At 41.3% G+C, this 27,047-nt stretch overlaps 1 protein-coding gene across 6 annotated transcripts in view; it reads left to right on the forward strand.

Moving 5' to 3' along the window:
* Positions 1–27,047, forward strand: part of GRID1 (glutamate ionotropic receptor delta type subunit 1) — a 703,469-nt gene that overhangs the window by 537,358 nt on the left and 139,064 nt on the right. For all 6 annotated transcript variants that reach the window (XM_083740291.1, XM_083740292.1, XM_083740295.1 and 3 more), the window contains exon 5: positions 17,262–17,315. In XM_083740291.1, coding sequence (XP_083596417.1) covers positions 17,262–17,315 — 54 coding nt within the window. The remainder of the gene's footprint in view (positions 1–17,261; positions 17,316–27,047) is intronic.

Genomic DNA, 27,047 nt, shown 5'->3' on the forward strand with positions numbered 1-27,047 from the left:
GCTGTGTAAGGTAGGTGGACAAGTATTTAACTATTTACTTATCAAAATGTTTTCTGAGGAACTGCTCTATAACTTCAGTGGAATCTTTAATGTCACTGGGATTTTGGACATCATTAAGTGATGCACACCTCATTCATACTGGCCTGACTGCCATGCCATATCAACAGAGAATGCATCCTAGATACATGAAGCAATTTCTTAGGCTGTATGTTGCAGAGGATAGGAAATGGTGGTTGTGTTCATCTTCTCTATCACTATTGGCTTGTGTTATATTCCTTGCTTTGTTTTAAATCATTTTCATGGCCTTTTAGTATTGATTATATCGTTGTGACCTGCCCTGGAATCTTGTGGTGAAGGCTGGATGAGAAAACTCTGAAATACCGTATTTTTTGCTCTATAAGACTCACTTTTCCCCTCCTAAAAAGTAAGGGGAAATGTGTGTGCGTCTTATGGAGTGAATGCAGGCTGCGCAGCTATCCCAGAAGCCAGAACAGCAAGAGGGATTGCTGCTTTCGCTGCGCAGTGATCCCTCTTGTTGTTCTGGCTTCTGAGCTTCAGAATATTATTTTGTCTTGTTTTCCTCCTCCAATAACTATGGTCTGGTGTGTCTTATGGAGCGAAAAATACTGATTGCTTTGTGAAGCCCACGATAAGCTTCTGAAATCCTTAGGGATCTTTAAAACACAATTGGTAACCATTGGCCTAATTTGGGGGGGACCTACTCATGTTGCTGTTGTTGAAAGAAACCTAAGTTCTTCCTTTTTCTTTTCAAGTTGTCTAGTATTTGGGGATAGTGATAAGCATGATCTTTGGTGGATTACCCAACCCTGGGTAAGCAGAAAGTTCCCTGGAATCTCACGCTGCTCTGAGACTGGGGTGCCATGTAACACTCAAATCAATGAAATTGATGAAGGGCAGGGTATAAATCAGACCGATAAAGTAAATAAATATATGCTTTGGTCACATGATTCTGGCAGTGATTTGACGCAAAAGCGTGAAGTGATAAGAATATTGTTGGTTGTTTCAAAAAGATGAGCATCAAGAAGATCCAAAAGTATTTGGTGTTGAAATAATAAGAATAATAATAATTTTATTAATAATAATTTTAATAATAATAATAATAATAATAATAATAATAATAATAATAATAATAATAATATATTTATATTCCGCCCTCCCCAGCTGAAGCCAGGCTCAGAGCGGCTAACAACAGTAAAATAATACAGCATTCTAATATCAATTCATTATAAAATCAGTTCAAATCAAATTGATGGCAACCATTGGGCTAGAGTTCTGTGAGGAATTACCAAAGGAGGGGGTTAGGCTGTGTCTTGGCCAAAGGCCTGGTGGAACAGCTCTGTCTTGCAGGCCCTGCGGAAAGATGTCAAGTCCCGCAGGGCCCTAGTCTCTTGTGACAGAGCATTCCACCAGATCGGAGCCACAGTCAAAAAGCCCTGGCTCTGGCTGAGGGCAGCCTAAGAATGTGGATAGCACAGGAAAAAACATTCTGCTCACTTATATAGGTGGCTATGAACATAGAAGAGGCACTGAGTGGCCTGGCTCAAAGGAAGAGATACACATTCAATGAAAGGAAATAATTGCTTAGCATTTTGAAAGTCAGCCTAAATTTGCATCATTGCTTTCAGCTCTGATGATATATATGGTGATTTGTCTTATTTATTGCAGCATATTATCTTGGCTAATACTTTTCCTTCTTCGAAAGGTATGATGTCCTTTCAAATTTCTTTTCAGTGCTTGTGGTCACTCTTGCATGAAAATGCCATTTGTTCTTCCCATATTAAGCCTTGTGCTTTCATGTAGATTGTGGCTCTGAAAATTTCCTATTACGGTAAATTAATTTCACTTCATTAAGTGGATGGGTCACAGGCAGAGGAATAATAGTATTTAGTGGGAAAGAACATTGGCAAGATGAATGATGGGAAAACAGCCAGCCACTGCCACTCTAATACTGAGAAGCGTCTTTTTGTGTTAACAGTCTTTTGTTTGGAAGTTCTGTGATATGGACTTCTGTATAGTGGTACCTCAGGTTAAGTACTTAATTCGTTCCGGAGGTCTGTTCTTAACCTGAAACTGTTCTTAACGTGAAGCACCACTTTAGCTAATGGGGCCTCCTGCTGCTGCCATGCCGCCGGAGCACGATTTCTGTTCTCATCCTGAAGCAAAGTTCTTAACCTGAAGCACTATTTCTGGGTTAGCAGAGTTTGTAACCTGAAGCGTATGTAACTCGAGGTACCACAGTATTAGAGTAGTACTCTGAGGCTGAAATTCTTTATTTCTGAATGGGGTTTAGCATGGAGCAGACACATAGGGTTGCATTGTTATTCTAGTCGTCTTACTCATTCGATGCTGCAAAGTGGATTTCTTCCCAGGTAGCAGAACTTCCCATGCCTCTCCACCCCCATATGTCCCTGATCTACTCTGGTGGAACTCCCAATCCTCTGAGGCAGATTTAAGTGGGCATGTGGGGGAAGCTGATGAAGTTATTTCTAAACCACCGGGAGGGTGCCTGGTACTGGACAAATATTGACATAAATGTGAGGATGAATGAGTTGCCGAAAGAGGACAGTACAACAGGAGAAAAGGAAAGGTGGAGAATTGGGCCTTTCTCTACCCACAGAAAGAGAAAGGAAGATAAAACCACAAGGACAGACTTGTCAAGGCAAGAAGAGAGAGAACTGGCAACAGAAGAGCCAGGACCTAATACAGCTACTTTGGGTACATCCAAAAGCCCAGTAGGATGTTTAATCTCTTGCGGTGGTTAGATAAAGTGTTTTGACTTAAGCAGCTAGATGTTCATTGTCAATTTTGGAGACTAAGATTGTTAACAATGAAAGAACATTTATTTAAGGTAGTGAACATAGATAAGATTTTTTGTTAATTTTATTACAATATATTTGCAGAAACAACAAAAAGAAATGGTCTCGTTGGCAGGATTTAAATTAAACATTTACAACTTTAGTTACAGAGAACAAGAAGTATAACAATGTGATAACATTGTATTGTATACAAACAGCAGAATGTATGATTGGATGTAATAAACCAGAAATGGTAGTTGAGGGAAGTCAACAGGGGTGGGGGTGGAAAATGCATGTTTAGTAATGATATTTAATATTTGTTTTGAGAAAAGAAAATTAATAAAAAATCATTTTTAAAAAGTATTATTAATTTTATTATTGGTAGTAAGCATTGGTAGTAAGCAACAGGAGCTGTCAACCTGTTTGTTCAATTCGCCATGTTATATGTTTGTTCATATTTGTTAATTTTCATGTAGCTTCATAAAATCATTGTTTCAGTAATTCTTATGGGTGCATTCTGGGTAGTGTCTAACTTAATTCAAAGCATTAAAAGTGGCTATTCAAATATCCGCTCATCTTTCTCAATTGCTTTCCTAAGAAACTTAGGGCTATCAAATAGTATTTTCCCATAGGCAACAAAATGAAAGTTGAATTTTCCATTTTATTTTATTTTATTGGAAGAGGTAAACTCCAAATCAGGGAGTTGATGAATTTTCCATATATTCATAGCAAGTCTTGGACCACAGCTATTAAAAAGAAGATTAAACCAGTTCTTCCTAAACATTTTACAGGAGTCTTTGGACTATATGAAATGTCAAGAGACAGCAACAAGCTTCTTGTGACTTATATCTATCACAGCAATTTCTGTGATTTGTTTCACTCACAGACAGAAGTCTTACCCTTGTTGAAAAAGACAGAGGAATTTGATGAGAGAAAAAGGCCAATATATGGATTATGGAGAAGGATGCCGAATGGAACTAATGAAGAGAAACAGGACAATTAGGATGGTGGGAGGATAGGGGAGACGATTTTTTGAGCACAGCATGTTTCCTCCCAGGATTAATGATTGACATAGAATACAGCCCTGAGACATTTCAATTTGACAGAAGTGGTGATATGGCCTTTAAGGGGAAAGTAACCAGTAAACCTGTAGTTTGAATGATTTTCCACCAAGCAGCTGAAGTTGCACTACTTTTGGAGTGAGATAGGTGGAAATGTGCAAAACCTGTCATTTCCGTGGATATTTCTTCTTTCCTGTGAGCTGGAAATACACAACCTACAAGAATGGATATGGATTTTGTGGAACAAATCTCTAAAAGATTGTTGTGAGCTGTGGGTACACAATTTTGATTTGTTGTTGTTATCTTCATCATGGTTCAATCTGGCTTCACACCTACATTTGGGAAGGTCCTAGATTTGACATTGCTATCCCAAATTGATGATCTGTGCCCTTCATCCTCTGCCAGTTTGGCTACTGCAAAACAGTTTATGTGAGGCTGCTGTTGAAGGTCACACTTCAGCTGGTACTGTCAGGATGCTGGCAGTGGCTCCCAGCTGGTGGTCCAGGATAGTATAAAGACAAGGGAAGGTTTGTTACCATCCTCTTTTTTATTCAGTAATTACAATTGTACCTTGGTTCTCAAATGGAATCCGTTCCGGAAGGCTGTTTGATTTCCGAAAACATTTGAAATCCAAGGTGCGGCTTCCAATTGGCTGCAGGAGCTTCCTGCACTCAATCAGAAGCCATGGAAGCCGCGTCAGACTTTCAGCTTCCAAAAAACATTTGCAAACTGGAACACCCCATACTTTTTGTTAGGCCTTCACAGTTTCTTCCTAGAGAAACTATACTAGTTGATACAATTCATAGTTACTTATTATCTTTTTGCTGAATTCTGTTTCTAATTTACTTGGTACAATGGTACATCGGGTTAAGAACTTAATTCGTTCTGGAGGTCCGTTCTTAACCTGAAACTGTTCTTAACCTGAGGTACCACTTTAGCTAATGGGGCCTTCTGCTGCCACCATGCCACCACCACACAATTTCTGTTCTCATCCTGAAGCAAAGTTCTTAACCCGAGGTACTATTTCTGGGTTAGCGGAATCTGTAACCTGAAGCATATGTAACCTGAAGCGTCTGTAACCTGAGGTACCACTGTACATCTGTCATTTTATTTACTCTTTTCTCTGTTGTAACAGCCACTTTGCATATGCTGGGGATGGGGTATAAGTATTTTTTTAAAAATAAATAACTTACCATCTGTACATTTTGTTCCCCATTTCAAAGTGTGGGCCTTTGTTGAGAACTGGCCACTCTGACAATGATTCTGAACTACATTAGTCTTCTCAATCAGCATCCATTTCCAAACTGCCATCACTCCTGGTTGGAGGGAGGCATGTTTAAATCTTTCTTTCAAATATTTATGCAGCCTCATGTGAGAGACATGAATCTGGTGATCATCGGGACTTAAAGTTAGAACTCCGATGGATGTTGGATTTTGTCAGAACTATCACCTAGTATCCATGGGAGCTCTCCCAGGTCCTGAAGGACCAGCTGCCTACGATTGCCTTCCTGATCCTTATTGCTGCACCCTGCTGCTAATTGCCTCTCCTTTTTGATCAGTTCTCCTATACCAGCACTCCACAGGTTCTCAAGCCCATTTAGAACAGGAAACGATATAATCAATATAAGGCAGATCTGAATCATTGCTGCACATTATTTGAGTAGTTTGCCTAATTGTGCAACAACAACTGTCTTCAGTCACTATTTTTCTCCATGAACCCAGTGATAATTTCAGACCTCCTATTCAGGAGGCCATTTATCCACAACAATGCTTAGGACACTTATCCACAACAACAAATGTGTGGTTTTTGCATTGAGGTGAGTAAAATCATAAATATTCATGGCACCGCTGTCAATGAGCAGAAGTAATTTCCATGTCATCAGTGCCAAAAAGCTAAATACATGGCCAAAACCAGAACTAGAATTTGAAAATTGTAAGCGCTATAATCATCATCTCAGTAGAAGTATTTGTAATTCGGGTTTGGTTTTGGTTCACATGAATGCCTTCTTGCACAAATGCTGTATCAAATGCTTGATTCATGCTGTAATCCTGTGCCCATTTCCCCAAGAGTAAGCCCCATTTAATTCAGTGGGACTTACTTCTTAATAGATGCACAAGCAGGGTTGCACTGTCAAAAGCCTCATTTTGATGCTGCTCTGCATACACCCAAATTACAGTGCATAATACAAGAGAGTGGAAAATCAGGCCATATGTGCATATGGAGTGAGTTACATCATTTTCCATATGAGCCCCTAATTTAAGTAGTCATCAAATGCAGCCAAACTCACAGGAGCCAAGATGGAAATTAGTTGACACGATATATGCAAAAAGTGTAATATTTCAATTTACTTGTTAGTGTAACTGTTCATAATAGTGCATTTACCCTAGTTAGCTATTACAGGGGAACCAAAACATAAGGCAAAATTCTCTCTCAGATCCACATAGTGGGCTCTGTGTGAGGCTGATATTTTCCTTCCTGTCTCTTTTTTTCTTTTCTTCCCAAGATGTGAAGTGTAAAGTGAAGAGAATTGCATTGCATTATTGCCGCTTTTCAAATACAGCATACTCTATTTGCTGTATTGGCCATTTCGCTTTTTGGCCTGAGGTTGGAGCACTGAAATAATAAAGGGAGACTTAAATGAAGAAAAGGTTGGGGAAACATTCTGGCTTGCCAGCTAGATGGGAAATTCAGAAATGTGTTTTATAATTTTAAAAAGTATTCTGGACCACTGAAATGGATCGGTCATTGTCAGTTGCAGTAGGCTGTAATTCAGTCTGGATGTCTACAACCTATCATTTTGTAACCATACATAACCTGCAGCTGAGTCTTACTGAGGATTTTAGTTTTAAGTGAGCAAAATGAAAATAGTGTAATGGGGGGGGGGGGAGAGAAATCCAGCACAATGGTATTGCACATATTGGCAGAGTTTGAGACCTAACGCTTTGCACGTACAGGGGATGGCTTGTCTGCATTCATTGTTTCCCACAATAAATAAATAAATTTGTATCACATCCCTCCTTCAAGGAACTCAAAACATCTTGTATCGGGTTCTCACTTTTATTCTCATAGCAATCCTGTAAAGTAGGTTAGGCTGAGAGATTACTCTGCCCAGCACAAAGAAATTCTCAGGTTACGGCAAAGCATGTTTCAGTGAAGGAGAAACACCTACTCCCCCTTGGAAATATAAAAGCTTTCATTTTTTGGATCTGCCTCTGGAACTAATTGGAACACATAGATTGCCTGTAAGGCAGAGGGCAAGAGTGCAGAAAAAAAATGTGACATCCCTTATTTTTAGCAAATCTAGAGTTGAACTTTGGGTGATGCACCAGATATAAAGTTTATCAAACTATTGCCCACTTGTAGGGCACATGGTTTCCCCCATAGGAGTGGGGATTGGACAGATCTGAATTACTCTTATTTTTATAATTATAGCGCTAGGGTTGCCTTGACTCTTTTAGCCCATAATGCCTTTCTACAGCCTAACCTAATTAAATCTACAGATCACCTCTTCCATTTCATCTTCAATCTCTTACAAGCTGTCAATTTGCCTTTTCATCATGCACAGTGACTCTCTCTCTCTCTCTCTCTCTCTCTCTCTCTCTCACACACACACACACACACACACACACACACACACACACACTACCTTTCTTAAGATCTACACTGAAGAAGAGTTCTGGTGAACTTGAACGCTTGCATGCTGCCTTTTCATTTCCATTTAGATTATATTAGTTCCTCTTGCATATGAATCAGTAAACAACCAAGTCTACTACTAGGAATATACAGTACAGCTATGTGAAAAACCAGTCTTGCAGTGCAATCGTATCCATGTCTACTCAAAATGAAGCCTTGTTGAATTCAGTGGGGCTGACTCCCAGGTACGTAGAGTTAGGATTGCAGCCTAACTCAGGTATACTTACTTTCCATTTGAAAACAACCACAACGACAGTTAAATACTGTATGTAGTGCCAGGTTCAGGCTCAAATAAGTTAAAGAGCTAGTAACTGACCTAAGAAGCAAACCCATGGGAAGGTATGGTGGTGAACTTTCACCCCTCTCTCTCCTGTGGAAGATTTTGTGTAGTGGCTATTTGATCAGTTCCGTGTGTCCAGCTGTGATCCTGCAGACCAAAAGGACACAGGACTGTTTGGTTCAGCAGTGGTAATGGCAGGAATAGGATGTCTCTTGTTACACTAAGGAGGTGTATGCAGGGGCCGGTCTACTATGAAACTAATTAAGCTTAAGCTTAAGGGCCCCTAATCCAGAGAGGCCTCAGAAGCGACTTTCGTCCACATTGCTCTGAAAAAAATCTGTCTAGTAGACCCAATTTGAGTTGCATGACACAAATTGATTAATTTTTTGTTAATATCCTAAATTCCTAAATGTTTACCATTATGGGGCAGTGATATGGATGGGCATATTCATAATGTTGTGCAGCAATAATTCAGGATTGGAGGTTTAATTTGAAATTTATCGCTGAAGAATCTAATCTTCTGTGGGCCAGACTGTTCTGAGGTGCCGTTGGGGGTTGAGGAGCTGGTCAGATAACCCAATATGTAAGCACGATATAAAAATAATTGTTTCCCCAGAAGTACTTTGTGGCAACCTTATTAATTTTTGGTTTCTGATTTCAAGAATTGGCACTAAACACCTGGAAAACTAGCTGAACCAAAAAAGGCTTTTCTTTTCCCTAGCCTCTAATGAAAAAACAAGGGCTGAGTTGTAAAGTCCTTATCTGAATGGTAAAAGATTGTCACTTTAGCCCTTGTTGCCTTATTTTTTTTAAACACCTTAATCTTTTAAAAACAGTTTAGTTTGGGATCAAGAAACAGCATTGAGGCTGACAACCTTCCTGCCAAGTTCTGGGACGATGCAATTTGGAATGGCTGAGATATTAAACCCAGAATGTCTGAGTTTCTAATAGAAATGTCAACTCGATATTAGCTCCAGGAGTGCTACTGCAATTTGGAATGGCTTAAATGTACTTTTTGAAATCCAGCGGTGCCCCTCAGGCTTGTGGAGCTGCAGGAGTATTTCTGCAATGTGCCTTGTTATTCGGTGGCCTACCTGTTTGTGTGGCATTTATCTTTTAGGGGTTAACCACTTACATAAAATATATATGACTTGTCTGTAGTTTTAGATTATTTTTTTCTAGATGACTTTGCAAAGAGAGTGGGTGCATGTGAAAGTACATATAGAGTTTTCTCAGCTGCAATTTATATTTAGAGAATGTGTTTGAATTTGTCTTTAACCTTTATGTGTTATACAGCTTACGTGCATTCTGCAGAAAGAAAGAGATAAACATAGTATGCTTTAATTGCTTTTTAACTGGATTAATAGGACTGGAGTACTGTGCAATTTTACTGTGAGATAAATTTAACATGAATGCAAATCACCGCTTGGAGTTGGGTGTTCAATGAAAATTGCTCAAAGAAAGAACACATTGATGGCGCCAAATCTGTCCAGGAGGCAAACTTGTAAAATGTCTGACCGTTCTCCTTTCACACATTTAAATATTCCTCAAAACATCTTCGTCACGTTGCTACTGTGCAATATAAACTCTGGATCAGTTCACACATTCATCAGGTGATAACCATCAGGGGGATATATTCAAATGTAGTTGAAGCACCATAGATACTGTTTTCATCACCTTATGTGATCTTAGCCACACACTGTTTTGCAATGGAATCATTTCAGATATCCAATTGTGAGAAGTCAGGTGTTATACATAGTTGCCCGAAACGGCTCTTAAAACTGCAATTCTGAATGTTCTTAGAAGAACACACTTGGATGTCCTTCTCAACAGACACGATAAGGCTTGTGGTGTTTGTCTGCCTATTTACTGCTTGAAGCTTGGGGGAGGCCTAGAGGCCTATTTATATATTAGATGTTCATTTATCCCAGAATATCCCGCCCCCTCCGGCTAGCTTCCTTCACACACTGAAGCCTAATATCCCCAAGATGGAAACATTTAGTAGAACAGGTTGCTAGAGACAAAGTAGGGGGGGTTGGTCAAAAGATGGTGGGAATGTATACTTTTTATGTATGTGATGCTAAAACTGGCACAATATATAGTACCCTTTAGGTTAGCCTTTGTCTAATTTGGGTGCCCAGCTGTTTTGGGACTAAAACCCCAATTATTTTGAGCCAGCATGGCCAGTTTTCAGGGGTGATGGGAGTTGTAGTCAAATATTGGCAGACTAAAATTGTGAAAGGCTCTTTAGATATTCTCCCAGCTATATATGAGCCAGTTCTTCTGTGAGCAGCTCATGTATGTTTGGAAGAACATTTAAATGCTAGCCCTCATGGGTGGTGAGAGTAAGACTGCTTTAAGAGATGGTCTGGAAGGAACCAAAATAAAATATATTAGAAGTGTGTGGGAGTGCTGGTCAACAGCAGAGAAGAGAAGTGTGAGAGAATGAGGAAGATGAACGAAGATGGTGTATACTTGTACCAAAGTATAATGAAGTATTTGTTGTTCTCATACAATGGCTTCCATAATTGCTTCCTAAGACAAGGATTATGGGTGAGGCTCAATTGCGTGGGGTATTTCCACTGAAAGAGCCTGTGTGGGAGCCACATACAGAGAAGCAGCTCTCCTACAGCCACAGCGAGGATAATTTCCAAAGGGCACCACAGTAGAGCCATCATTAAGTTTGATTAATAGTTTCTTTCTGCTCCTTTCCATTGTAAAGCTCTGCATTAGCTGACAAAAGAATGAGCATATTGATTTGATTGCAACAGCACAACCGAGAGACTCGTGTATGCTAAAATGCACAATTTCTTAAAGGAATGAGCTGCAGCGTCTCTCTTCTGTTTTCCGGTATTGGAACCGTAGTGGCAAAGGCTTGATGGAATGCACCAAAGTGTTTTCCCACCGTGTTTATGCTAAGGTCACAACCCATCCCAAACTAAGCACATTTAAGTACTACTGATTCCAGGAGGTGATGAAATGCCATCCTCTCCTCCCTCTATAGTCTTAAAGAGTCACAGGGCAGGATAAGCAGTGTGGGATTTGGGTGGGGCAAAGAATTGCCTGGCTGAGAGATAGGTCAGGCAGATTGATAGTGACTTGCTTAAGCTCACTCTGCATCCAAATCCAAAATCAATTTACTTCATCGCACTGGGGATAAGCAGGTGCTTATTGTTGCAGCTATGTGTCAGGTAAAATTGACACATTCCTTTCTAAGTTTCATTTTAGAAATAAAATGCAGATGAACATGAGGATGTGCACCACTAGGTGTGCACCACCTACAGGAAATCTTTTTAAATGTAGAATACATCTTAATACATTTTGCTTAAACTGTGAAAATTAAAAGTCCCTTCATGTAGCTATTACAAATGGATTAAAAATTATTCTTTATCAATAAAGTCAGATGATACAATACAGTAAGCAGATACTGATTATTCTTTTACTGCCAAAGCGGAGTGGTGATTTATCATTAGAACTGACAGGCCTCCAGCTACTCTGAAAATGGGATTCTTTTCAAAACAGCTATTTCTAGAAGGCTTTCATTTATATACCTCATCCATGTTGAAAGCTAGGAAACAAACTGGATAAAGGAGCGCTCTGATAGCTCAGTTGATAGAGCATGAGACCCAATCTCAGAGTTATGGATTTAAGCCCCACATTGGGCAAAAGATTCCTGCATTGCAGAGGGCTTGACTTGGAACTCAGATAGATTGATAAAGAAAAAGTGTTGTATTTGCGTTGTACATGCAATATAACACTATGACACCACATGGCACTGTGGTGTCCCGTCTTTTGCTAACGGATTTCCCTGTATGAGTTTGCAACGTGTGTGTAGTGTTAGAATATTCCGTTCCACCTTAAGGGACAGGCATGAGACTGTTGTGTGTCACATGTCTGTTTACACTCCAGCACAGCTTGCTGGGAACTTCCGTTTGTGTATAGCTTTTGCTTATGCTTCTTGCTTTGTACATGAAGGGGAGAAGACATGTTTTTCCTTTTGTCCTGATGTACGCTGAATAAACTGCTTGTAAATATGCTCAGCACAGCCTCTCCCTGCCACTTCGGTTGCACAGCGTTATTTACTCTGCTGAGTGTGCGTGCCCAGCTTCTGAAGGCTTCTGAAGCGAGGGTCGCAGTTTCATGCTGATTCAAGGACTGGAGATCGCCTGGCACACTGGCCGGTGGGCTGGGGCCTGCTGGGGGCCTGCCAATTGCCCCCAATTCCTTGGTTGCATCCCAACATCCAGCCTAGATCCCAACATCCAGCCAAGATCCAGCCTAGATGGCTCTTGTGGTCCCTTCCAACTCCAGGATTCTATGAAGAGATGGAAGAATCGGGCAGTTTCAAGAGGTGCTGGAAGCTGCATTAAGTGGGGGTTGCAGGTTGCCCACATGTGCTCTACCATATGTTGCCACTGCTGGCAGGCCTGCAACGACTCCTTGGCAGATACATCTCTGCAGAAAATATAAAGTTTGGAAAATACTGAGGGATGCTCTTTGTACTGAGTGTTTTAAAAAGCCCTTAAAAAGCTACCTGCAACCCCCTCTGCTTTACTAGAGCAATACACATGCAAATAAGCAGGCAGCAATTGGCCCTCATAATACTCCGTTATCAGTATGTCTTTAAAGCCATGAGGCATGTTGCTAAGATCCCAAACATAAAGTCCCCTGGCAGGCTGAGCCCCTAAGAGAATGTTAAGCAAGTGACTTTAAATAAATGTTCCTTCCCGACAGCTCTGCAATTAACTTGTATCGACGACTGTGTAGCATGTAGTTGTTCAATAGTTAACATGCATATAAATAATCTACGACATATTGAGCTTTGTAAAAATGAAATCTCACTGAAAGCTCTTGGAATATATCCATGTACAGGAATTTGCCTTTATTTACTATTCCGTAAAGACAGAGATGAAATGGAATGTGTGTAAATGTGGAATGCCAGCTGCATTAAAGGCAGGAAGACTTGCTGGCTGGTTGATTTTTGTTTTGCTTTCATGCTAGATGCAAACCTTTCAAGGCTATTTAAGCTTAGGAGAATAAATTGTTTTAGTGCTAAGGCTCTGTGCTCTCTCCAATCCCTGCCAAAAACAAAAAACCACATACCCCAGACTTGGTACCACTCGCAGAGCCCAACCAGGTATAAATATAATTTTTCAATTTCGCTCTAGTGAAATTTGTGTGGTCTTTGATGCATACTTCCAAATCTTATGGCCAGCCTATCCCACTGTAAGGACAAATGTGTTAGTGCAGTAAGTATTGGGAATGAACTGTTAGTAACTGCAGAAAAGTAAATGTTTCAAGACCTCTCGTTTTTATTTTGTAGTGTTGCTTGTGTGTATCCTGCTGGCATTGCGATATTTACTATCGACTGCTGCTTGATTTTTTAAAATAACTGTAATTGGCTGTATTTTAATTGTTGATGTGTTTTTCTTTTATCTTTTTTGAAAACCACCCTGGGATCACAAAAGAGATGAAGGGTGGGGTGTAAATCACATCCATCCAGTCGGCAGATCAGCCTAGCTGACAAGTATCTATTCCTCCCTTCAGCATAAATTTTGGTTGTCCCAGATTATACCAATAAGAGCAGAGTAGAATCTATGATAAATCATGGCAGCCCATCATGAGAGTAAATCTCATTTTCATGGCAGAAGATCTTGATAATTTAGATGGAGACACTAAATGTGGATGTGCCCAAACTGCTTTCAAAGGGAGCGTAGTTTTCTAATGCAGTTGCATACATTTTCTTGTGTCTTATTAACTAGTTATGCGGTTTATAGATTTTGAAAACATGAAGTTTTAATTTAGCTGTGAAATACCATTTTATCTGTTGTGTTATATGTTCATTTATCTGCCTGGAAACTGTGTGCAAGCCTCCTGAGAGTCTGTTATCACTGAAACTCTTTTTGGATTCCTTTGAAATGCCTCAGCTTTTCCACTTGAGTGCGAACCTCCAAATACTCAACATTTTCTGTGGCAACTGCAACCCAGGCCTACTGCATGGATAATCTCTTCATCAGCCCTGGACTTCCACCACTATATATATATCCAGTGTTGGTAAGAGAGGCAGCTGGTGACCACAGCATAACCTGAATAATGACATATACCAGTGTCTTCTGTGGGATATGTAGAACTCCCATGAGAAAGATTTTTGGTTTATCAAAACCTGTTTTGCTTATTTCAAGGGTCCTCAGAGATGTTGCTTGAGTAGAATTCTAGAATTTTGTCTTGGAATTCTGCCTTCTGTGACATTTGGTGGTAGCAACAATATTAATTGCAGTGCTATTTTTCTAGAAAAATAGGTGCTGGAACTCATAATGAACGCCTTTTCAGTTCTCTTATAATAACAACGGCACCCACCTGAGAGGTGCTGGAACTGAGTTCCAGCTGGGGAAAAAAAGCCCTGATTTTATTTTTTATTTTTGTCTCTGACAGTGACATAAGAATAGCCCTACAAGAGCAGACCAACAACCCATCTAGTTCAGCATTTTGTTTTTATTTTGAAGTAATATTTAGTCATTATGAACAGCAGCCATTGATAGCCTTAACTTCCGTGAATTTATCTAATCCCCCTTTAAAACCACCAAGGTTAGCAGCTATCACTATGCAAATTCCATGTTTATATGCTGTGTTGTAGAAGTAGTATTGTCTCTCCTGAAACTCCTACCCTTCAGCTCCATTGGATGAGCCTAGGTCCTAGTACTGTGAGGGTGGAAGAAAAACAACTCTGTGTCCTTTCTCCTCATACTATGCATACTTAAACACTCTTACCATGGCCTCTTGTACTTCCCTTTTCCTGAAGTGAAAAACACTAAGTGTTGTAGCCTTTCCCCACAGAGGACTTTTTCCAGGTCAGTGATCATTTTGGTCACCCTCTTCTAACCTTTTCTAGCTCCTCAATAACCATTTGGAGATGTGGCAACCAGACCTGTGTTTATTTGTAATTAAATTTCCATCCTGTCCTTCCAAAGGAGCCCAGGGCAGTTGTACACTGCATTCAGAGTGTGGTCACAGCACACATTTGTATAAAGTCATTATGATCTTGGATGTTTTATTGTCAAACCCTTTTCTAATGACCTCTAACACTCACCTTTTGTATAGCAGCAGAATGTTGGGTTGATATTTTCATTGAGCTCTCTGCCACAACCCCAGGATCCATTACTGGTCAGTCACTTCCAGCTCAGATCCCATCAATGTATATATGAAGATGGATTGTTTGTTTGTCTGGAACTTCACACTTGCTCACCCTGAACCAGATTTGCTATTTTGATGACCATTCTTCCAGTTTGGAGAGATCTTTTTTTCAAGCTGTTTGGTTTTGCCACCCTAAATAATTTGAGGTCATCAACAAACTTGGCTACCCATGCAATATCACGTGCTAACTATTTCAGTTCACTTGTGCATGGTGTCTCTGCTCACCTTTTGGTGATTACACCTCCTCTATCAGCCTCCTTTTCCAAAGAGCCCCCTGACCGGCTCTTAGGAGTGACTTTCCAGGACAGAGCAGAACCCCCTTCCAAAAGGTTCCTTCCAAGACATTCTGTTTGCTCTTCTCTGGATTCAATCCATTACCTCTCATTATGAGGAATTATATTAATGGATTGCAATTAATGGGGATCCTTTTAAAGAAAAAAATCAACCTGTTCCCTAAAATCTGTTTGAGGTGCAACCAAAGGGAAATGCATCTATTTCAATGTGTGTCTTTTTGTACTAAATTTGCAGAAGTGATTTGTTTGGGTATTTTTAAGGTTAAATAAATGAAAGCTGGAAAGTCTCCACTTTCTAATGCACTATCTGTCTTAAAAGCGGTGTTTCTTTTTTGGGAGGAAATGCTGCAGGCCATTAGTACTGAATGAAGTCTAGAGCCTCGGGGAATTTTATGAGAAATGGACACACACACACACACCTCATAAGAATGACTGAGTCATTTTGTACATACTCTAAAACATTTCCATGAGGAAAATTCAATTTTTAAATCTCCCGAACCATATATTATACAGAATAGCACAGGATGAATAACTAAGCTTTGCTTCTGCAACAATAGCCACTGTTGTTCTGACATACATAGACACCCTTAGGTGAAAAAAAATGACATGTTCATGTGGTGTGCTTTTCTTTTGAAAAGATAGTGCTGCCCAGACTCATGCAAAGTTACAGAATAGTAAAATCTGCAGGGAATGAACAGCTCTCTGGCTATGTCTTGTGCCACCATTAGCTGATAGGTTACCAGCTGGGAGATCAGACGATCTTTGAAACCTGTATCCAATTTTGTGCACCCTTTTGCTGGCTTCTACTGCTGCTGTTAGCAGATCTTTCACCACCGCAATACTGGTAGCAAAAAGGCTCCACACTGACAGGCCGAGGGTTTCCAAATATTTTTTTCCTCAAAACCTCAGATTTAAATGACTGCCTCCCCACCCTTTCATATTCTTCAGAAAGGAAGAATATGAAAGCGAAGGTGGATGTCACAAAAGAGAATAAGAGAAAAGCAAGATAATGTAGACGAAGCAAGAACAGGGCAGGGTCATCGCAATACTGGAGAGGGAGCATTCTTTGTCTGCAACCCATATTGCTCCTCTTAACTTACTTTCCACTTCCAGGAAATCTCGTTGATGGGTAAACATGGACTTGCTTACGGTGCTAATATTTCATTAGTAAAGCAATGCTTCTCACTTCAGTGTGCTTTACCGATGGCCTGTCATTAGTAATAATTGGGTGGGAGAATTTGCTCAACCAATATTTGGTTGATCACATTGGGATGTGGGGGCAGGGCACTGGGGTATATTTGGGCGAGCTTTCCTTCAGGGAAATTGGGACATGTCCTGGGGAAATTGGTGCAATTTGCACAACACACTGTGTGAAATCACTTACTAGTACTCCACCGCTGGTTATATGAAATACTAACAAGTCAGCTTCCTTCTGAAGCCCTTTCCCCCCTCTGCATCACATTGCTGTTTTGCATCCATCAATTTAGCCTGACACATCATGTACAGTTTCAGCCTTCTTTCTGAAGCCAGAAAAGACCTATTCATTGCATTGATCCGTACTTGGTCAGTGTCCTAGTTAGAAGAATAAAGGAAGCCCTAAGGAACACTGTCACAGGATTTATATACACCATAGAGAATTAAACCAGATCCTTCTGGATTTTCCTATACTGAATAAATGATCTTTGATGCTGCAGTGCTGTGTCCTTGTGAGCTGCCCAACTGGAGGTAGCCATCTAATTCACAATGAAGTATGTAGCTCTTTAGATGACTGCCAATTATATAACTATTGTATGAGAGTAAAAAGTGCCAGAAAATACCTATTGTAAGCTCTTTGTAGCACAAGGCATACATTAACTGGGGAATGTTTTCCAACTCCTTTATTTTATTTTCAGCTGTTTATTTCTTTCTTTTCTTTCCTTTCTCTAGGCAGTGGAAACCAACCTGGCTTCAAAGGATAGTCACTGGGTCTATGTTAATGAGGTAAGAGAATGAGGCTGCGTAAAAAGGCTCTTTTGCCTATTGTTTCTCTTTCTCCCATCCATTTCACTCTCATCTGCCCACTTGTCTTCCTTTTTTGTATTTAACGATAGACAACAGTTGTGGGGATGGGGGGTTTCAGAAAGTTGAAGGTGTTGTGATAGAGCCATCACTTTCAGTGGTTTACAGTGGTTCTTTGTCATAGCAGCCAACTCCTAAGGGCTGAGGTCCCTTCGGCCTCCACAATAAAATATTTGAGGGGGCTGCCCTCCAAAGTTGATAGGCATTGCCACGTCTTGTGATTAGTTATGTGGGGTGGGGCTTACCTCCCCCCCCAAAAAAAATCCCTTGCCCTCTGTCATCTCTTTTTTGCAGGGCTTTGAAGCAGGGAATGGGGCTTGTGCTAGGGTTTAGGTTTGCGCTTTGAGACTCCCAACCACTCCCCAAAAATGAAGACACAGTGACACGGGATTTTAGTTTAAGTTATTGGGGAAAGTTTAGGCTACAACTTTATTGAATACAGAATGTGAGTGGTATTCGCTTAGGCACTGGAATCATCCAAACTATAACAGACTCCCACCGGCATCGCGGAGAATCTGATAAAAGGGTGAAACACCGCCAGAGGGAGCCCTGCCGATGCAAACTGACTCAAGCTCCCCCTGGTGCCCTCGTGGGGTCCTGGTATGGCACTAGCCCCTACCGCAGGGTTTCGGACAAGACCCAGGCCAACCCTTAATTCCTTTAACGGAATACCCTTGAGCTTGGAGGGGCAGGTGATGGCCGCACCTCCCCTCCCCACACATTGCTGTTCCAATGCCCAACCGCCAATCCTTACAAAGTTGTGATGATTGCTACATGGTAGGCAAAAACCAAATGGCTCTGCCAATCTGCCAGATGGAAAATTTCCTACCAGACCCCCATTGCAAAACAGGTGACCAACAACGTCCATAGCAAGGCCAACACACCAAATAAAGGGTGGGTGGGCGGGCGATCCACTGCATGAAGGCAAAGAGGTCCAGGAAACATTGCGCAAAGATTAAATAATGTTTCACAGCCACCCCCCAAGCCAAGCCATTGGCTTTAGGGACCAAGTGGCCATGAAATGACCAACCAGAGTGGAGCAGAGCATAGCCCTGCCCACACCAGGAGGTGGGAGATGCCTCTTTGAAGAGGACCCAATTTGTTGGATGGATGTGTTTCACAGTCCTTTAGCTTCCTGAGCTTTGCTTCTCAAGTTTGGTGTTTGCAGATTGGCTCATCAGCTTCACGAGCTTCCTTGCTCCCAAGGCTCGGAATCTACCCTGAGCTTGGCCTGCAAGTTAGCATAGACGTTGTGCAGTTTTACAGATCTTTGCAAAGAATAATAAAAAAACCAGACATCCATCATCTGGGGGTTTCCTGTGCATCTCCCCCACAAGCAACATTTATTGTGTCCATTAATCAGAGGGAAACAATGCCAGATTAAACCCTGTGGAGGCCCCTAGGCAGTCAAAATCTCAGGGGGGCCCTTGCAAATTATCTCCTAATATGTTTTTGTAATTCTCTATCAAATCAATATTATTTTGATCCATTGTTGTGGGGCCCCTGAAAAGTATGGCGCCCATAGGCTGTTGCGTACTCTGCCTATCTGGTAATCTGGCAATGGAAACAGATGTGATTCACATACTTCTTATCCATCCCCCTGCTTGTCAAGTGTACCATTTTTGGACAAAAGAATCAAAACTTGTAAACATCCAGCTTTACTGCAGACACTGTTGGCGATGGAGACTCTCTCACACTAACTTCTGTTGGCGGGGTGGGGTGGGGGGATAGGGCAGGGAGATTGTCTCTCTCCAGCCTGAATAATACCAGAATGCAAATTGTACGGCTCCATTTCCAGACTTTTTCTTGGCTGGCATAAACAGCATGATAAAGATCAAAACAAAGTCCCGAGTGTGCCCGGGAAATGGCCAGGCTTGTCATCCTGTTCTTTCTCATGCTGACCTACTCCACTATCTGTGCTTGTAGGGAAGAAAGAATTATTCCACATAAACCTCAGAAATGCAGATATATAGCTCTTGGTGGTCTGCAAGCTTGCAGTCTGTTACCATGGACAACTGAGAAAGCACTGAGCTTACATGTAAGGCCGCTGCTCTCCAGTTTGCAGTGTCTGAATGTTACAAAAGATTAGCTCTCTGAGCTTGATGCATTAACATCTTTTCTGTAGAACTGAACTGATTCTATCACTGTTATCCAGTTCTGCATTGAAGCAATGCACGTGTTTGGTTTGTATCCCCCCCCCCAATTCCACTTAAAAGATAATCGAGCTTTATTTATGTTGTGTATATCAATACTGGGGGCGGGGGGAGAATGTCCCTAAGCTGTATTTTATAGAGGCCCATATTGAAAGTATGTTCACTGAGAAATGACTCATAATATAAGCATGGCAGTGGGGGTAGGGAGAGAGAATTTCCTATGTGATCATTTATAAATTTCTGGCCACTTAGTGGAAGCTGCATTATTAGAAACATTTGTATATCTTAATAAATGTATGTTCTTTATGTGCTTAAGGCTGGTAAAATATTTAAATAAAGAGAGCTGTGTTATCTGTTGTTTTGTGCTAATGCATTATATAGGGGACATCAAGTTTAAGTACAGACTTCTTTGTTCACGTTTCATACCGTTCTTTTCCTCTCACTAATCATGCGGAGGAAGGCAGCCATATATGTTAACAGGAACTATAAATTGCTTTTGTCTGGTTAGCGGTAATGCATGGAAATTAAAAGGGGTAGTGGGTATAAAATTGCTACCTCCAAAAAGCCATTATGAATCTTCTCCAGTCCCTGTGATGTTTATGGAACTCGTTCTTTTTTTGCTGTAATAGCTTCGTAAAAAAATCACCACGAGAAACGCACAGAGGAAATCAGTGTTTATATTCACATAAATACAATGCACTGTCTACTCTGTACAGGGTTTATAGGAGGATGTTGTTGCTGTTGTTGAAGTGCTGAAATTCACTACCCCCAATTAAAACTGTGTAATATGATGCATAATTTTTCGCCTCTCTTCTGCCAAAATAAGACTCCCGTGGGCTTACAAATATGTACATCATTTATTAAATGCCACAAAATATGGACCCCCTTCCACTGACAGAGTACAGATAGGAGAAGCATTTGCAGGATGCAGATTTAAAGGTATCAATCAGAAAGTTCACGAGACAAGAACAAATTAGAATCCCTACATAGTGTGATAAAATCCCGGGGACAGGGTTATGATGGGTTACAAAGTGCAAATAGGTACATAAATATAATCCAGTGAAGAACTATCAATGTGCAAGCTTATATAGACTCTATAAAATTCAATTGAGTTAAAACAGACAACTATACATTCTCTCAATTGTCTAGAATCTGAGAGTTTGAACAGAGTAAATATGTACTCTGAGAAACAGAGAAGCACTTGGTATGCTGTCTAGCTACTGAGGGCTGGTGGGTGGCTGGCTTATCATTTTGAACTTCTGTATGGATTGGAAGGAATTAACCCGTGTAAAACCTTCTGTCCTACTTCCATAAGAGGACTTGCTCTTTGGAGTTTGATTCAAATTTGAGATACTCGGGCATGCATTTTTGCAGCATGTAAAGTATATGCACTGTTAATGGAGCATGTCTTTTTCGGTCCATAGCTGACTGTTTTCTTCTGCCATTGTAAATCATGCCTGGGATGTGGTGGCCATTGCCTAGGAACCTAGGGCCCAGATTGAAGCATAAATCCACCCCTACCAAGTAAAGGAATACAAACATCCAACAATAACCTTAGGTTGAAAGATACATGGCTTTTGGCTAGTCTGTTAGTGTCCCTCATAACTCCTCAAATGTTTTGTCTGAAAGGAACCTTTCCATTTGGTTCAAACAGCAATACAATTGTACCTTGCTTCTTGAACAGAATGTGCTCCCGAAACCATTCAAAAACCAAGGCGCAGCTTCTGATTGGCTGCAGGAGTGTCCTGCAGCCAATCGGAAGCTGCAGAAGCCACACCAGCTTCCGGAAATCAATCAAAAACCAGAACACTCACTTCCGGGTTTCGATCATTCAGGAGCTGATTTGTTCAGGAGCCAAGGCATTTGAGATCCAAGGTTTGATTGTAATTCAGTGGGAATTGAAGTTATATTCCAATTTTTATTTTAAAAAGGAACAAGCCACTCTCAACTTGTGTTATGCCTGGATTATCTGCATTTCAGAAGGGATGATCAGGATGCAAGTCACAGAGCTGCAGGGTTAATATTTATCAGAATGTAGGAGAAAATTAAAGGAGAGGAAGGACAAATGAAAGGATATGTGATCTGCTTAGCATAAAAGGCTTTAAGAACAAGGAAGAATGTGGAGGAAAGCAAGCATCTCTTTGACAGCTGGCGGCTGTAAGCAGTTTGACCACTCAGAAATGTGACAGCACAAGTCCCTGCAGGATCAAGACCAGCATCATTCAAATTCCAGGAGAGATCCCACAGGAGGACCTAGACAGGATCAAGAAATCTGGTCCAAGCTGACAAATTATAAGGAATGCAGTCCAAATAACAGAATCAGGCCAGAATCAGATGCAAGGAGCTTACTTGAAGCAGGTACAAACAGGAATGTTGAAGGGCAAGGAGGCAGATAGTCAGGGCAGATATATCACAATATTGAAAACCAGACACAACCCAGCCCTTGTGTGCTTGTGTGTGTGTGTGTGTGTGTGTGTGTGTGTGTGTGTGTGAGAGAGAGAGAGAGAGAGAGAGAGAAAGCTCTTAACATTTGTGTCACAGCCTGGTACTTGATCTTTGTGTTTGATTAAGCAAAAGAAAAACCTTAAACATGGTGGCGAGATTTGCAGCGACATATTTTATCCACATACGTTAGTTTCGCATGTGTGAGTAAACTGAGTACAAATATGACACGGACATTTTCCCATGATTAATTCATGGCGCAGCCCTTTCGAGTTAATAAAAATGTAAAGGTAGCCCTCAGAGCAATTTCAGTTGCGCATCCTTGCCCTGTGATTTAATATAGGGTGCCCACGCTTCAAGATGACCTGTTTATTCTACTATGCCCTAATATTAACTATCCTGTGCAAATTCTCCCTGATGCCTAGGGCAAGGGAGAAGCTTTAGGAAATGGAGTTGGACTCAGACTACCTGTGGCAGCACTCTACTGATTGGCGAGTGGGGAGAGAGGCCATTTTTGCCCATTCTCACTCATTTTAGCCCTCTGTGCCCTTCAAATACTGCTCCAGGTGATCAGGGGACCCTCCAGAATACATGGGAGGTGGCACAGGGGACTGCTGGATTCACTATCTGTTAATGGAACGAGACCTTCCATTAATGGAAAGGCAACTCTGGATCTATCCCAGGGTGTGTGAACTCCCATTTTAGATTCGTAGAGAAGAAATATAAAAACTGGAAGGACTTGCACTTCCTGTTGTTTCTTAGATTTTCCATAAGTGCTCTAAGTGAGCTACGCGTCAAGCCCTGGCCCGTAATTAGCTAATTCTGGAAGTCAACTTCCTCCTTGCTGTATCTCCCTGTCGATGCAACTTCCATTAGCTGCCGTCAGTGTTTCCAGACATAAATTGGTTATAATGAAATTTTCTCCCCTTTGTTTTGATGGGAAGATAAAGTGCAGCCCCATTGCTGTCACCTGAAATGTCACAAAACAGATTTAATTACAAGTTGCTAAACTAAGTTGGAGAGCTGAAGGTTAGAGTTGCTACTTGACTTTGAGGGTTTCATTTGTGGCTATTCACGTTAATGACTTTCAGTCAATTCAGATTAACACACATCCAATAAGTTTCAAAGGGTAGCGCTTATTACCTCACCACAAGCTATCATTACCATTCTTTTGTTTCTTTTATCTGTCAAACACATTGCCAGAGGAAAGAATGTCATGCTTTATTCATGTTGTAAATTCTCTGTATGAGATCCCAGAAATATTTGACGATGTTTGTTCTTTTCCTGTTACTGTGAGATTAGATCAGAGTTTCTATAGTATGGTAGTGATAGGAAAACACTTACTTTGGTACTTCACATTGGCTTATTGTGCAGAAACGTCCAAGAGCGTCTTCTCAGCATATCTCGGTAAAATTAAGTTGAACAAAAAAAGGTGTGCAACAAGATGTTCTTTTGAAATGAACACATGTGAGAAAAGGTCCCAAAGGACCACAAGCAGATAAAACACTCATTTTTAAAAAAACTCAAGTTTACTTTCCAAGACCACCTGCCGCCTACGGATCTGTCTGTTGTAAATGTTAATTCGCAGTTGATCAGCTGTAAACACTGATTTCCTTGTAATTAGGCGGATTTTTAAAAAATCTTAATAAATTATTTTACAATAAAAATGGAGAGTGGTATACATTTTTTCACCTGCTTTTCCTCCTGGATTTGTACCTGTCTCACCCACCTCTGCCACACAGCCCCGGAAGGACATCTGCCAAGGAGCATAGCTCCCAGGCCAAAAAAAGGTTCTTGCCCTTGCCCACAATTAATATAGACATTTCCACTTTGGGTGTCATGAGTATTCTTGTCCCACGTTATGCTGCCATGTGATGTGACTATGGGCAAAACCTATTTGGAGTTTCACAACCTTCTGACTAGTTGCAGGACCTTAGCCAGACCTAGCAGAGTACACGCAGAATCCACGGAAGCAATTGGCGACTTGGCTGCAGACAGGATAGACGAAGCAGGAACCAGGAACTTGTAGTTAGGTGTTTATTATATACAGTGGACTATTTACAGGAACAGAACATGGATCTTTTGCTAGCTCTCTCTGACACGACTCACAACTCCTACAACCACACAGAACTCTGAACTCACGAACCTCTGAACTAACACATTCCAGTTGGTAGGCCATTAATTATCACTCCCTTGAGACAGCTTGACCAATCAGGGAGTGGTCTCCATGTCTCTGTTATCACCAGGCAGACTTACTCCTTCAGATTGCCTTCTGGCTGTCTGCCAAACCTTAATTGACTCTGTGTGAGTAGCTGCACGTACACAGTTTCCCAACAGTGACACTAGGCCACCACCATGTACATTGAGGTACATGTATCGGAACCAATTTGTAATGTGTGGATTGACACTGAAGCCTCTTTGTCTTTAAGCCTGGGACCATACACAAACTTCCCTGGAAATACTAAACTCAGTGGAACTTGCTTGCAAGTACATGTGTCTAAGATGTGGCTGCATGATTATTTTTGTCCATTCCTGGTCTGTTTAATTTTCTTTCCCTCCAACTTGCAATGGATCCTTGATTTAATGTCCTCTACCATCTCTGCCCAATTCTGCAGAGCACCTGCTCTTCTACTTTTGACTGTCAGAGGCCGTGCTACCCATTCAGTGCATGATGGATGATTATTTACTTTGCTGTCTCTGCTGTAGTCTAGACTTCCTTTCTTTCCATTTTCACCTCATGGCCTCATTCATTGTTTGTGCTGGTGGCTTTATTTCTCACTTGTCTGATGTCATTCTTGGATAATAAATCTATTAGAAGCTACGTTCTTCCTCCAAAACTCAAGTTGATTTAGATTATTTGCATCTGGGATGTATCTTATGTAAATCTTCAGCTGTTACTGCTTCTCTCTATAAATAATCTGTTACTTAAAGTTAGTTCTCACTGAAATAAATGAGATTGTCCCAGTGGTTTCAAGTAAGTTAAACTTAGTTTGGATACAGTCCATAATTAATCTTGATGGAAATGGAGCAGGAAAGAGCATTAACAACTAAGATGGTGTTGTCTTGATAATGAGGTACAGAACTTAAAATATCATAATGAACATTGTTTACTGAATATAATATTTGGGATATTCTTTGGCAGAAGAAAGCTTCAGTCTACTTTCCAATAGTGGCTGGGTATGAAAATGTTCCCCATACCCTATATCAGTCTTCAGGTACTTTCTTCTGCATGCCTAACACATTTTCAGTTTTCTGAGTGCGGTTGGAATAGCTTAATCATTTTTTTCTACAGAGAGAAAGTGTCAGGGACTCGCAGGGCTCTGAGGAGCAGGTGGAAGTGGTAGCAAGGCCAGAGGCTGATGCAGGGGAAGCCAGTAGCTTCCGAGCACCATTCAAAGTGTTGGTGCTGACCTTTAAAGCCCTAAACGGCCTCAGTCCAGTATATCCGAAGGAGCGTCTCCACCCCCATCGTTCTGCCCGGACACTGAGGTCCAGTGCCGAGGGCCTTCTGGTGGTTCCCTCGTTGCAAAAAGCCAAGTTACAGGGAACTAGGCGGAGGGCCTTATTGGTAGTGGCACCCGCCCTGTGGAATGCCCTCCCACCAGATGTCAAAGAGAACAACAACTACCAGACTTTTAGAATACATCTGAAGGCAGCCCTGTTTAAGGAAGCTTTTAATGTTTGATGCATTACTGTATTTTAATGTTTTGTTGGACGCCACCCAGAGTGGCTGGGTATAAATGATTTATTATTATTATTGTTGTTGTTGTTGTTATCATTATTATTATTATTATTATTATTTATTAGGTTTTGTGCCTCCCATACGACAGGAGCCATAGCTGGAGGATGAGGAGGGGTCTGAGTAGTTAGAGACGGTGGAGGAAGGACAGGCGATGCCTGAAGGGAGAGGGTTGGCAAAACCCACTCTGTCCCCTCCCCCACTGCTCCCTAGGATCTGGCAGAAGGGTGGGGGGTCTTAAAGAGCCAGGCGCACCAACAACTTCAATCTAGGAGAAGTCCCAGGTTGCTTGTACTTGTGCCATCAGACTAGAGCACTTAAGTTGGCATGTAAGCATGGCTCCCTGTTGCTCCAACAGTCTGGCTGGGGGCACAAGCCTGGGGAGGGGTGGCAGCTGCCTAGCCATTGTAAGTTCATACTTTGGCAATAAAGAAGTAAACTACTGGCTGTTTGTACTCCTTGGGCTGGATATGCTCAAGACAGTAAGAGGCTCAAGACAGTAAGAGGCAACAATTAATATCATTTCCTAAGAATCTCGGAGAACAGATGTACCATTTTTTTAGCTTCCTGAGCCCCGTGGAAGTATTGCAGGGCCAACTCGAGGCAGTTTTTCCCCCCTGAGCAGTTAGAGGATACAGTAAGAGTAGGATGCTGTGGAAGCCACGGGTGGGCCCAGTGAAGGAGGGATTCCAGCTGATGACACAGTGGCAACAGGATGATTCCTCCTCCCCTTGGATCCAGCCCCTCCCATGGATCCAGGGCGGGGGGGGGGGGACTGAATAAGCAGATGGCGGCTCAAAATAATGGTCTCTCTGCGGTTGCGTAACATCATGCTTAAGTTTGAGCAGGCCAAGCAAAATGCCCAGACCTAGCCACCGTGCCAGGAACTCCAGCTGGCACTGTCAATTTGTTTGTTCCCTCCCATGCAAATTGCTGGTGCTAGCTGTTTTGTTTCCTCCGTGAGTCGTTGAGTGAAGCCCCGTGCTTGTTTGTCCTAAAAAAAATGTTTAGGGGTACTCTCATTTTCCTACTCATATTGAAGTACTGCCCCTCAGTGAGGCCAAACTTAGATTTTTTTTTTTTTTGGTAAAAAAATTATTTAATCATTTTTTCAATACAAATAACAGCCGCAAAAGACACATACACCAAAACCATAATAACACAATTTGACAATTCAGATTTGAATACACTGATATACCTGTGACTACACCTTCTAAACAATATTTTCCCACCTCTCTCTCCTCCCCCTACTTCCCACCACTATCCGCCTTAAATATTCCTTCCAGATTTCTTCATATTTATCCATTCTTAATTTGCATC

The sequence above is a fragment of the Podarcis gaigeae genome (genome assembly GCF_964106915.1).
Source record: "Podarcis gaigeae genome assembly, chromosome: 5".
In the NCBI taxonomy this organism is placed as follows: Eukaryota; Metazoa; Chordata; class Lepidosauria; order Squamata; family Lacertidae; genus Podarcis; species Podarcis gaigeae.